General features: G+C 40.3%; 1 protein-coding gene across 6 annotated transcripts in view; it reads right to left on the minus strand.

Moving 5' to 3' along the window:
* LOC145978225 (uncharacterized) overlaps positions 1-14,584 on the minus strand; it is a 323,131-nt gene that overhangs the window by 59,877 nt on the left and 248,670 nt on the right. For all 6 annotated transcript variants that reach the window (XM_083110697.1, XM_083110694.1, XM_083110695.1 and 3 more), the window contains exons 3-5: positions 9,278-9,366; positions 5,444-5,527; positions 310-567 (exon numbers count right to left, since the gene is read on the minus strand). In XM_083110697.1, the coding sequence (XP_082966823.1) occupies positions 310-567; positions 5,444-5,527; positions 9,278-9,366 (431 nt within the window). The remainder of the gene's footprint in view (positions 1-309; positions 568-5,443; positions 5,528-9,277; positions 9,367-14,584) is intronic.

Raw genomic sequence — 14,584 nt, forward strand, 5'->3', positions numbered from 1 at the left:
AATCACCCTGTAGATAGTACATATAAATCGCTCCTCCAACTTTGTAGACTTGAGAGTGCACAATTCCAGTGTAAATGTTCATTACGTAAAGCTATTATAGATTGGCACAGCTAAAAATGAACACTGAAAACAAAACTGTGCTCATTTCTGTAAATATACTGCGTCGATTGTACAAAGCATTAGGTCTTGGAACTTTAACCATGACCGATTTCAGTGTATCCAGCTGCTGTAAAAATTTAAACGTAAGTGTATCCAACCTAAGAGTTTCCGAACCAAAACTAGTCTGAAAAAAAATTGTGGGTGACTTACCGGAACTCCTTGGTGCATCATCCTCTCGACCCTGGGTATGGGTCCCGGTCCGGGTCGGGGTCCGGGGCTGTGTCCCGGGTCTGTGGACCCTAGGGATGAGGACGACAGCGAACAGCGAGGGCTGGAGTCCATGGAAAGTCGAGCGGGATTGGCTGGCAGGTAACCTGACGCCCGCCCGCTGTCCAGGCTAGCTGTGCTGTGGCGACACCCGCTGCTAGATCCGGAGCCTGAAGATCCGGGGCTGTCTCTTCCGGGACTCTGTAAGAAAGCATCTGCGTTAATAGAAGCAACAGGATAGCGTTGATTGCTTGCGGTGACAGAAGACATACACTAATGGTGTGGCATTTCATGTATAAGCTCGAACGAACTACATTCATTACGTACACTCAGCGGCAATAAAAATGGAAAACTAGATCCGGAAATACTAGCTTCCCTGCAAGGCGTTATGTGTGTTGCCTAACTTTACGGCGGTGGTAGAAGTTGGCATTGAAAATTTGCTATTAAAATCCAATTATCGCCGTCGAGTTACGCAGCACACACAACTCCTTGCAGGAATAAGAGTATTTCAGGATTAAGGTGTCCAATTTGTTTTGTATTGCCGGTGAGTGTACATAGGAAAACATAAAGCACTGCAGTTTTTACAAGCAAGGTATTCTATTATAAACCGTGTAATATTATTTCTCTAGGGAAAGATAAGAAATTCGAGACTTCGCGTCCGAGGCAGCAGCTGTAATGACAGTGCTGTGGCTAGCGAAATCATGTTCTCTGAAAACACTCGCGCTCAAGACAAAACTGATCTCCAATCCCTTCCCTTTTCGGAACTGACCCTGGATAGTTTTGCCTCTGACATTGATTCGTAACAACATATTTCACAGCTCCGGGTTTCATATTAGGCGACCACTGTGGGTGTCATTAATAGGGGAGTTGAATTCCTGTTTCAAGTATTTCTCTCGTTCTGATTCCGGTATCGATGAATGAGGGTTGAGATGGGCCTAAAGGAAGTCGGTAAGGATGGATAAGATTATCTTCGGTTTTAAGAAAGCTAGAGAGAGCTGATTCCGGTATCTAGGATGTTCCTCGCAATAACCCTGATGTTGACTATTCCTAATTCCAGTGACGATCAATCCTCACGCTTTCCTTGCACTACAATTCTGATGTCGACTATTCCCCTCGCATTAATCTCATTGTCGTGTATATATATATCTCTCTTTTTCCCTATCCTCTCCCTCTTTATTACTCTACTTCCTCGCTCTTCCCCCTCTCCTTCGTTTCTCCCCCATCTCTCTCTCCTTCCTTTCCCCCTCTCTCCTTTCTCCCCCTCTCTCTCCTTCCTTTCTCCCCCTCTCCCCATCCTTTCTCCCCTCCCTGTCTCCTTCCTTTCTCCCCCTCTCTCTCTCCTTCCTTTCTCCCCCTCTCTCTCTCCTTCCTTTCTCCCCCTCTCCCTCCCCTTCCTTTCCCCCCTCTCTCTCCCCTTCCTTTCTCCCCCCTCTCACCCTTCCTTTCTCCCCCTCTCTCTCCTTCCTTTCTCCCCCTCTCTCTCCCCTTCCTTTCCCCCTCTCTCTCCCCTTCCTTTCTCCCCCTCTCTCTCCTTCCTTTTCCCCTCTCTCTCTCCTTCCTTTTCCCCTCTCTCTCCCCTTCCTTTCTCCCCCTCTCTCTCCCCTTCCTTCATCCTTCTCTCTCCCCTTCTTTCTCCGATTCCTTTCTCCCCTCCCTGTCTCTTTCCTTTCTCCCCCTCCCTGTCTCTTTCCTTTCCCCCTCTCTTTCTCCTTCCTTTCTCCCCCTCTCCCCTTCCTTTTCTCCCCTCTCTCTCTCCTATCTTCCTTTCTCCCTCTCCGTTGATCCCGGAGTATTTCTCTTGCATTAATTCCAGTGTCGAATATTCCTCTGGCAATAATTTTAATGTCGAAAACTTTTACGATAAATTCAGTCTCAGGTAACAAGTATTCTTCTCGCTATACCTCTCTCTCATCTTGATTAGTTCTTTCGCGTTACGTTGCCCATCCAGGCACCATGCCGAGCAGTGGCATGCGCAGCATTTTCGAAACGGGGTGGATTGGATACGTCACCAATGACGAGCTTCATTATGTTGCCACCAGGTATTGTCGGCGCCAGAGGTCACCGTAATGCTGAAACGTGTATTTTTATTTCCAGAGTCATCGAGTTTCATGAAATAATTAATGACAGCCGCGGAGGTGGTAAAAGCATCCGAACGAACCCCCCCCTTTTTTTCCTCTTCTCTCTAATGGAGCCTTCTTTTAGAGCATGGCTGTGAAATATCTCCGTTCGTGATTGAACCTTGTTCTGCGGACAAGACGGAGCACAAAGACAAATGAACGGGATAGTACTACCGGCAAGAGTATCCTCAGCTCTAGAATTACCTCACCGTATTCTTCTTAATCGTTGTCGAGGATGCACACCAGATGGCTCCGCAGTCGCACGCAAAACGGAAGTTGAGGACCCAGAACATGATCTCAGCCGTCGTGAAGAAAAAACACGAATGGGGTGAAAAAGAAGTACGGAGGAGAAAAGGGGGGGACTTGCGGACCCAGAACAAGATTCCAAGCCCCTGTTTTATGTTCCAGTGGTGCCAATCCTACATTATTTGCACTGTGAAACAAGTAAATTGATTTGCGTTATTCCTTTCCCTAAAAATCTAAACATGTTTCACTGAAACCGCGAAATGAATAGCCGAGAAGCAGAATAGCAGTGAAAAGAACATCTTAGAATCAGAATCAGGGCGAAAGCGATAATAAATTAGCGTCACTTTCAGTTTTCCAGCTATCTGATATGCCATCTGGTGAGAGAGTTTGGAACTACCTGCAGTGAGATTTCTTTGCTCAGCATATGGACACATATATAAAAAAAACACAGGAAAAGTACGTTGATAACTGAACAAGTGTTTATTTCCAGAGACACTTAAAACCTACGACAACCAGCCAAACCATCTTCCGTTACATTTTGTTGTCATTTGTCTTGTCCTCACATAAGAGCTCAATAAAGTGCCCAAAATGCCAAGCTAATATCTAATCACCAATAGAAGCAAACAGTTTCTCGTAACTTCACCTACTTGCATAAATAAGAACGCTAACGACATATTTCACCTGTTAAAACTATGTAATTTCGGGCAGATATGTTGAATACATAAGTCATGAATATCGGATATCAGCAGTTACAGAGCAAATAACATCATTATTTTACACTACAGCTGTAAGTACATGCGCGTTCGTTTTGACTGGATTTTCTATTTTTTTGTTCACAATCATAAGCAAAAGCTTCGTTCGAATCACACTTCTAACTTCTTTACACGTCACTGAACCCAGATTGCTGAATGATTTCGTACATTGCAAATGCAAATTCAAAAATTCCCTCCGCAGCCATGTTGGCAGCGACACGAGTGCCAAAGTACTATAGCGAATATTTTTTTCCATATTTTTTGGGGGTTATCCCTTTTCTCACTCATCAAACCATGAAAGAAGATAGCCAGTGAGCTACTGCGATGTAAACAAAATAAAGTGATTGGCGGTTCTTTTGACAAAGCGAAAATATTCCATTGAATGTTATCAAAACTCTAGCACCGATTTTTTTAGCAAATGACTTGGCAACACTGGAACGTTGTCGTTGTGCCGTAGATGAGTGATAACAGGCACAGCTGCTTGTTCCCGCTTTCCATGGATCTCCAGCCATGCAAATACTCCGGGAAGGAAAATAAACACGTCTGTAAAGAATTCCCAGGCTATTTTCTGCCTTAACCAAGCTGTCAATCTCGTTGAGAAGTGGTTTGGCTTTATCCACTCCTGTGAACAGTTGTTTTTGGCGACAAATCGCTTCAATATTGTGACAGCTTAATTCGGTTGCTAATCCTCTGAACACTAAGCAACTGTTGATAAGCTTGTTCCATAAGTTCGTTTCATGTAACACGAGACAAAAACCATTCAACATGTAACTCTAGATCGTGGCGAAGCAATATTTCGGATTTTCTGGGAGCTACAAGTTAAAAAAAACACGCTACACTCGTTTATTTTTTACTAGTGAAAATATCTCCAGTAATGGTTGAATGTGTTAGCAACCTCATTCGTTTGGACGATAGATGAGCCTTTCGAAAGTGAGTTGGTCAAACCTAAAACGCAGTTTCAAGGATATATGAGATAGGAGCATGGATTAATAAAGATGGAAAACTCGGTTCTATTTGTCACACATCTTGTTTAGAACACTCCGTCAGATGGCAGGTCCAACGAGTAAACGAATCTCAATTGTTTCTTAATATTAATCTTCAGTAATTGCTCTAAATATAACTGGAATGACTAGTTCCTGTATCGAATTAGCTACTTTTACACTAAATAACATGACTGAAAAGCAAATATTGGTTTGTTTGATGAATGTGGTTAAACAGGCTGGTGGATTCCCTTAGAACCTGCACGTGAATTACTTCGCAAGTAGTTCTAACTCTCCCTTCAATAATTTTATTTCCCATCTTTATTGGTTACCTGAAATTGTTTATTACCGGTATTTTAAAATTTTCAGGTGTAACACCGGTATTGTTAATATAAATATATAAATATAAACAGCGATATATATATATTTTACAAAACCACCACTTCTGCAGCAATTTCATTGTATCAATAATATGCGTAAAATGTCACTATACCTTGCTTGTGGATTGGCTTTATTTACTTCCACTGTATATAATCATGATATAGCTTATACATCGAAGATCAATTGTGCAAGAGCAAATAAGACGTGAAATGGCAGGATGTACTTGAAATTTGAGCCTGTCCGCTTGAAGGCGCTAGCTTCGACAAATCCAATCCTTACTGTGACGTGATATTGCCTATGTACGCAATCCTTCACTAACTCTGCAGTAGATAAGAATGTATGAGGTACAATTTATACAACTGGACCCGTTCACTATGTCGAACGAAGACGATTTAGATGACGTAATGACCTAAAAATAATATTATAATTTTGTATATTATATAATTATAATAATGTGTTAACTGGAAAAAGTCACTCTGTAACTGCTGATTGGGGCAATACTGTGGTACCAAACTACGTCATACAATAATTCCCGAACGAAAAAGAAAAACAGCAAGTAAACAAACCTAAATCTATATTCCACACTGAAGTAATCACTTACCTGCGTCATATCAATTCCCTGGTCCTCGAGCGAATATTGGTGGTGGTAAGTTTTCCCCGTGTGAAGCATCTGAGCGTACTGGTTCTGCAAGAGAGGACAAGAAAAAAACATGTGAACATCGAACTTTCAGGGTCACTTCAAGAAGCAAAGCAGTGATTTCTTATCCTACACTCATAAACAGCGATAATATTCATGTGGTATCGAAACACGTGACGGGACTAGACAGTGTTTCCAGTGCACTAGATTTGGGTAAGAAGCAGTCTGATGATTTTACTGTAGAATACATTATCTCTGTGGGGAAAGGGTTGAAGAATTTCCGAAAACGTTTCTATATTAGTTATTTATTTTGCTTAATGTAGCACGAAGCAAGGATCCTTGGGTTCGAATCCTGGAAGAAAAAAAATCAATTGAAAGTTTACGTGTGTTTCTTCTTTCTCTCAAAAATTTCTCATTCACTCTCTTCGTCACGATTGACTTACAGAATTATAAAAGACTCGTCAGAAAAGATGCAACCGTTTTTCTTTTCTGATTACCAAAGATAAGACAGGTGTGAAGATTGGGCCGCTGTGTTTCACATGCATTACCAGAGCTTTTGATATTGTGAATATCATCATTTTATATATAAAAAAATGTTTATATATGTTTCGAGAAACTGCATCTACAGTTTGAACGGAAAGCGGGATTTAACAAGCATTTTGTATTAATTTCTATTATTATAAAAAGCATGAACAACAGGACAACACTATTCATATTTAAAAGGATTTTCCTCTTTAAACTGCATGATATAGTTTCCTGTAATAATTTTTTCATGACTGCAGTATGCTGTGTTTGTATGACTTGTATTTCTTACAAATAGACACTCCACACTAGTAACATGTAATTATAATTAAACGTACAATATTTTCAAAAATAAAAACAAATATTGCTTTAAAATTTGCATATTTTAAAAATAAACCTAACTGTGCCATAAAAAGAAAAACGTCAATAACAATAATAATACAGGATGATTCAACATGTAATTATTTGTTTCTTGCTGGTAGTGTGCGAAGGTAGCGAATTCAATGAGTACGTTTTGTAACAAAGTGATCAATTAGACTTAAATCATCCTGTAGATACAATCAAGTCTTGACGTTCAAACTGTTTGGGAATATAGACTATAATCGGGTGGTATTTCAAAGAGAATGTGGGAGAATTCCCTTTCTGGTTGTAAATTTTTGGCCCTGAGGGGAGTGCTATATTTTATCTCGATGTATTTCTTCAACAGTAAATACCAACGACGACAATAATTATAATATTATTGGGCGTTTAAAATCTGACTCTCGTGCACTAGCGGGATTAGATCGAAACCTTGGATACAAAAGTGAAGAATGTGTTGATTAGAGTTCAGGAAAGATTGTAATGTTTCTACGCGGGGGGTCTAGTACTGCATTTCGTGAAAGAATCGGTGGCAATAGAAGTTCAACATGGAAGATAGCTTTGGGTAAAAGTTCCGAAGCAGCTCTTCCGTCAGTTGCAGGTCGCACAATGATAACCCCGTGTATGATGTCATCATACGAAGCCGCCTGCCCTCGGAAAATATTGGATAAAGACCCGCAACATCCTTTCCAGGGAGACCCAGAAGTCAATAGCCAGCACTCCTACTGCCTATTATGAGCAAATTATCTCAGCGGTGGGCACGTTTTACAAGTACTTTACATGATATCTCAAATGCCTCCATCTCGCTTGTATATTTGCGTCCTACAAAGTATGTAAACATTCGAGAAGTCCGGGTATTGAGCCCTCACTGGTAAACAGACCGATCAAGAAAATCTCTACTCTATTTGACATTAAGATTTCCCTTTTTGATGATTTATTTTCCATTTAGCTCAAATTTGGACGGTCTTTCTTTCTACAAAGTTTCACCTTTCCATCTCTCTTAGTTTCAGAGTTATGGAAGAAGAGTGAGGCTGTTTCTTGCCACCCAGGTCAATCATTCAGTTTTCACACAGTGTCACCAGATGACTCTGATGGAGCTTCTTTTCCTCTCATCCCAAATGTTGTTGGTCAGAGGAAAGTGGAGTACTTAGAGGTGGGCCAGTAATTTTCGCACAGTGTAGGTTAAAATTAATGAAGATAGTGAGACCGTCAAAAATTAAGGAACCGTGCTTCGACAAGCGCTTTCATAACACGCGTACAGGTGTCGCGCGTGTCTCCTACGTTGCGCATGCGCATCCTCTTGCAGTGAAAATTGGGACCAAGTTCTGGAAACTTGGAGGGAATGATTGAAGCAGCTCGTGCACGCACGCCACGTGGGAGGCACGCAAAAGCATCATCAGCCGTGCGTTTTCTCCTGAATGTTAACACTTCCCAACCAGTTCGATCACGTCAGTCATCCGCAGCAGAGAGTAATGAGGCGGAGACTCTTCGATCAGAGTTGCCAACCTTGGGAGGAAAACACTAAATATGGTGAAGAAGAAGAAAAGAAGAAAAACAACTTTAACTGGACCTTTTTGGGCGTCGTTACGTGCTAACTCGTTTTCTATGTAGACCCACCCATACATGCCGTCAATACCGATTGCGGAACGGTTAAGCCTAAGGAAGGAACATCTGGTTCAAATCCTGGGGAAGGATTAAACGTTTAATTGTATTCGTTCCTTCCACGTGTTTCATCATCGTCCGGATTACCAAAAGAGGTAAAAAACGACGTAAAATAACCAGAAGTACAGTGGGATCCATGAGTATTATCGTGCAAATTGTCCATCACCATGTTCGTGAACTTTATTTGACCCAATAAGAGCTTCAAGAATTAAAAGAAAACTCAAAACAAGATGTTGATAACTTATGCACCAGTACACATAAATATCCATCGCTTAAAAACACATAGCATGTAAGAAAAAAATTAATGAAAACAGTCATGGACAATTTGCACGGTAATACTCATAGATTCCACTGTACAGTGGGATCCCGATTATCCGATATCTGTTTCGAATGCACCGAATAGAACAGATTCGATGAAGGATTGGTAGATAAAAATGACGAATGAAAGAATATGTGGTTAGCCCGTAAAACGAATTTTAAAAAAAACTGTCCGAATAATTAAGATAATCCGAATATCGGATATTTGGATAATCTCTATCAGAATAACATTCTATAAGGATTTGGGCATCCCTGGTCATGTAACCCGCCCTTTTGCCCAGCATTACTAAAAAAAAGAACGTCAGTGGCAGGAAAAGATGGCAAAATGAGGGCAGATTACTAAATACGAACATACACCCCCACGCCCTCGAAAGTCCTGAGCACACGATACCACCACACTAATGACCTCGCACCTCAAGTTTCTGGGTTCGAGCCCAGATTGAGTATTGCATTGTGCTCGTTCTTTCATTCATTCTCATCGTCGCGATTAACCTCAGCAGGCAAAACAGCAACGTTACATAAGCAGCTAACATCGTAAACTCGTTCAATGTTTGAAAAATGTCGAACTTTGCCCTTCATTCCGTACTTTATTGTTGCATGGATGTTAAGAGAATTTTGTGTGACGAGAGTCGGCAACACTGTCCTCATTCCACGCAATCTTCTTTCTGGTAGATGAAACAGGAGTAAATTAGGACATCTCTTATTGATTGGCAAGAAAAATAAACTTTATGGGATGTACCTAAAGAGAATGCAATGTTTCCATCCAAAATGTTGCGCACGCAGGCAGCAAATCCCTACTTAATATAAGTCAATGGCTTACCTGTTCAAACTTTGATCCGGAGGTGGCAATTAATTAGACAAAACATACAAATATAAAGCTGTACACCTAACAAATGAATATGATACATTCCTAATCACTAGATATGACTCATGGCTCACCTGTGGTCCAGGAAATGTGAATGCTGGATAGTTAAATTGCCCCTGGAATCCAGCAGACTTGCCGTACATATCACTATGATCGCACGTGTCTGAAAGAAAAAAAAACTCCGTTAGAAACAACCAAAGGAACAAGAAAACATAATTTTTACCAGGTTAAGTTAATTGTACTTCTCAGCGTAACAACAATGGAACACAAACAAATATTAAATTACAAGAAATCAATTGCAAAAGATGGTTTTGTGTTTCGAAATTAAGGTCTTGTGTTCGAAACTCGGGTACAGTGTAGATATTCTTTTGTATTTTATTCTCACACGTGAATTTAGATCGACACTCGCACGAAAATATAGTGCCATTTGAAATTTGCCACCAGGTGGTTCTGCACACACATTTCTCATACGAAGTTTACAATGTCTGTAGTTTGTGCGTACCGTAGGTGATCTTCTTGGTCAACATGACGTCAGGTTGACTCCATGTTTGTATTGAAGTCAGTGACGGATCAACAATCAGGGGCGGAGACAATTAAGCATTTAGGGGGCTCTCAGCCATTCACATAGTACAGGGTTCGTATATGTGTATGTAAAAAATAAACGAAGTTATTCAGGTAAAGATAAAGTTAAAGTTCTCTGTGCATATAGCGCCGAGCAATGAAGGCACTTCTAGGTCGCACTAATTTTCGAGGTCAGCCATCTTGGAAGGGATGTGATCAGCACCACGCTCCGGCCGCCTTTACCCCCACAGAGTACCAATTGAATTGAGGCTGGCTGGGCCCTGGAGCCGTTTTATGTGGGGACAAAGCCGGAAAAATTACGACCTTAGATCACCAAGGCCGGGCCTCTCGCGTGGCAGTCAGACTAGAATCAAATCAGGCTAGAATTTCACGAGAAATGCAGTGGTGAAGGTTTCTTCAACCTACCTTTAATAAGGAAAAAGTTATGACTGCATCTTTGTAACAAATATATCATTTTCTAGATGTGAGAAAACAGTGTCATATACATATATATATACATATATATACATATATGTGTGTGTGTGTGTGTGTGTGTGTGTGTGTGTGCGTGTGTGTATATGTGTGTGTATATATATGTGTGGGGGGTGTCTGTGTGTGTATGTGTGTAAAGGTAGGTAGGTAGAGGGGATCCTTTGATAATATTTTCCGGGAGGGAGTGGAAGACTTCTAGATCCGGCACTGAAAGCAGTTCATAATCTGACGTGTGTGTTCCTGGAAGTTTTATCTCTTGCCCCAGAGTTGCTCACAGAAACATTGTATACGGGAAAACGTGTCAAAATATAGTACTCCCAAGGTAAATAATGAATAATAAACCAACTCATGGCCACATACCCCGCCCCCCTTTGGTGAAAATCGTGAGCACGTTACTAGTACTCAAAAACACATTTCATAAATTGATCCGTAAACACGGCTTTGGATTGTGATGATAAAAGAAGGCTGCAAACGTGATTGATGAACGAGCTGACACCTAGCGCCAGAAGCAGGAAGCTCGCTGCATGCAGCTAACACAAAGCAGATGATTTTTGCAGCCATATGTCTAAGTCTTGTTACATAGTAAAGAAATGCACCGGTTATGATCGGCTGCAGACGCCGAAAAGCGTGAGTCATTAATTACACAATCTTAACAGGCGTAAAGAAAAAGACCAAAGGAGGAACAGTAAGTAATGACCTCTGAAGGCCAAACTTCAAACTAGTACATCTGCAGTGTGTTCAAAAGCAGAGCAAACCTAGACCAAAAACCTCTCAACAAGGAAACCCAGCCGTTTATCTCTTTACTATTCATGGTCGAAGATAAATAAGGTCATTAATCTTATTTTTCATCGTCCAACACCTTCAAGAACATAGGTTTGAGGTGTAAATAGGATGTAAAAAAGGGCGGTGTAACCGAAAAGGCCTTTAAAAAAGCTGACACGTTTTGCTTCTCTTTGTAGATAAACAAAGGGATTATGTGTTTCAACACTGTACAATGGCAGTTTCCTCGAAAATCGTTATTGCGTTTTGCTTCCTGCTTTGTTATCGAATTAATTTCTTCCGCCTCATTGTGTTGGACAGTTTTCAGTTTTTCCCCTTAAAACTTGTCAAGAACAACTCCCATGGGCGGGCGGTGGGAGATACCAGGGGAAGGGGGTGCGAAGGGATGTTTGCGCATCCCTTTTTTCAAAACCTATTTTCAACTTACATTACTGTCAACTATCTTCACAGAGAAAAGAAGTTTGGATTGTCCCAAATACGAGAGTGTCTGGCAACCAAACATTTGTTTCAATAGGCGACAATATTGTTCGCCAGTATTAAATACTGTTTGGGTATTTTATGAATAGTAAACTTTATATACACACGCTTACGTTAAAAAAAAAAAAGACAAAACAATGGATGTATTTGTATCCATTACTTAAGTCAAGAATTGTGGCAACTACAAACTAGCTTTGTTCAGTTTTAAATTTCGCTGGAAATAAATTTTATAAAATGCTGACAAAGTGAGTAAAGACTCCTTTACATTCTACTACTTCATTTTAAAGATAGTGTTATCCCCTTGCAACTATGTTACAATCAATGTCCTGACTCAAATAGTGTTACATAAAGTTTTTTCTTCAACCAATGAACAATACATATTTCAGTGCATTTTCGGAATACTTAAAATCATCCATACATTTAAAAGTACAAGGGCACCCAAAATGTCTCAAATATGATGTCCCTAATTTTTTTGGCAACACTGCGTTGACCATTACATACGCGTTGCCATATCTTTGTTACAGTAACAACTTCCACTCGTTAACCGTACTTTAGCTTACAAGATAGACTACATGCACATTTGTTTAACAAGATGCCGTAACTTGAGTTTTAACACGACAGGATTGAGTTCAGAGTGGCATTACAACGCTTAGTGCAAGGGCTGAACGGTTGTAATTTCTTACTGTTTTGTCACAGTTAAAGAGTTAATAATTCGTAAGAGCCATAATGACGAATTAGCATAAAATAGTAATATTAAACGCTTGCATAACCTTCATTTCCTCAATCACCACTTGAAGTGTTGCAACGATCATACTAATATGCAAAATAGGGAATTGTAACTCCAATTAAGAATTCGTTGGTGCGTAGTACAGCAATGGTGGTTAAACAAGTGAAATATGGTGAGTTTTAATTTTAATATACTGTATTTCTGCGTTTTAGATTCTTCACTGCCGTTTTGCTGTCGAGGATGAGCGAAGTAGAATATGATTCTGTGCATGGAGCACAAAACTAACTTAACATCGTTTGATACAATTTACTCAGATTAATAAAATGATGCAATTATCTTCAATACACAGGGAACATGCTAGCTCAGAAGACGCTGTATGAAATAGAAAACATGCAAAGTAAAGCTTCATTCTCATGCAAACTCTCAACGTGCCACGGAATATCGACTGGTCACTATACGAAGGTGAAAATTGAGTCGGGAGAGAGAGAAGTTGATCGTTAGTCCGGAAGGTACCGGAACTGCATACAGGGACTACGCCCTAACTTACTACACGAAAGCCAAATTTACTGGAAAACGAATTGACATGCTCTTTGGCGCCTTGCACTGAAAGGAAAGCGGAACATCTAGTACTCTACGGCAAACCTTGTAATCCTAGCAAAGGTTATTTAACGTAGTGTATGAGCAAGAGCAATTAGGGATATATGTTCTGCTGTCAAATCGACTATTTTCCCGCTGTATGTTGACATCAATCTATTTCTTCGTGTGGCACGTGTCTTAACTGTCCAGTAGGCTTTTCACGAGGTTACATTTCCAACGATTCGTATACAATACATACCCACTTTACATGCAGTTATGTAGAGTGGAATGCATGAGTTTCACCATGCAATTTGTCCATTACCATATTTACTCTTGGATTTACGCAATGAGAGCTTAAGAATTGAAACATAACGCCAAAGAAGCTGCTCACAACCTCTGCATCAGCATACGAAAAAAAATCCAGTCCTTAAAATCACGTAGGATGCAAGAAAAAGTTAATGAAAATAGTCATGGACAATTTGCCGAGCAGTACTTGTGCACTTCTACTATGATTAAAATCATTTCACATTAATCGAATTTTATGTTTTCTACATAGCATCCAGCAAGCTCATTCTCTGTGTATGAACTATGCTTTATCCTTGGCTCCTGTCTAGAATTAATAAATGTTAATAAATAATTCGTAGAACAGCACTGCATAGATTGGATAAACCGTTTGACGTAATTGTTCATTACCCAATGTCCGCTCGTTTTCAGCGATTGTGTCGCCTGTTATTCACCCGCCTTGGTTCAAATCTAAACTCTTCGAGAACAGTGGTGAAAGAATAAGAAAACATTACATGACCAGTTTAGCTCATTATGGCGTGCCTGTTTGTACAATAAATTAGGATAAATTGCTTCCTCGGTCATTGTGCAACCCAAATCCAGTGGTAGAAATGGACACATTTCAATGCCGATGCAAACGCTTCTTAGCACCACAACGCGATAATGACGCCCAGTTTATGCAACTATGTTGTTTTTCTTTTCCTCCCTGAACACGTGATCGGAGACTTCAGGACAAGAATCACGTCTTGCTGTACCTTCCATTGCTTTCAACAGCGATTTACGTTCTACATAATTCATCCGCTCGATGCTGCCAAAGAATTCAATCAACAGCCTTTGATACCTCTTTAATTCAAGAGTGAAGGCAAGTCCGTATCCAGGATTCGACGATACGACTTCAAAATATAGTTATGCTCCGAGAAACTGAACATCCAACTCGCAGATGGCGCTGCACGAAGGTCTGAAAATGTTCTTTCTTTTTGTAATGCAATAAACTTTAAAAGAAAATTGAGCAGCGCTTTGCTCCGTCGCTCTGTACAATATGAGAGCCTTGATCCCAAGATTACATACAGGAAACATTAAGAAATGAATGAAGCCATTGCACTAGTCATTTACAAAACTAAAACAAACTTTATTTAAGTACGGAGAGATGTTACAGAAGTGCACCATCGTGGGAGTAAGGTACTCTAATTATCTTAAATGTTCTATATTATTTATTTACTTCACAACTGACGGCCTCCGACACATACATGATTATGATGATATTGTGGCCGCAGTGTTGCCACAAATTTTATCCATCCCTCGTAGTTTGTCCTATAGCAGGCCTCTGAAGATAACAAGTCTGCATTAATGCTAAATTGTTCACCGGAAATCGAATTCGCAAACAGTCCATTGTACACCCAACAGCAAAAGTAATAGTAGGCGAATTGTCCATTTCTATTTTCATTCAGTCTCTTTTCCACAATGTGGTGGTAACGATTTGAAATAA

Source organism: Lepisma saccharinum, chromosome 24 (genome assembly GCF_977018435.1).
Source record: "Lepisma saccharinum chromosome 24, izLepSacc3.1, whole genome shotgun sequence".
Lineage (NCBI taxonomy): Eukaryota > Metazoa > Arthropoda > Insecta > Zygentoma > Lepismatidae > Lepisma > Lepisma saccharinum.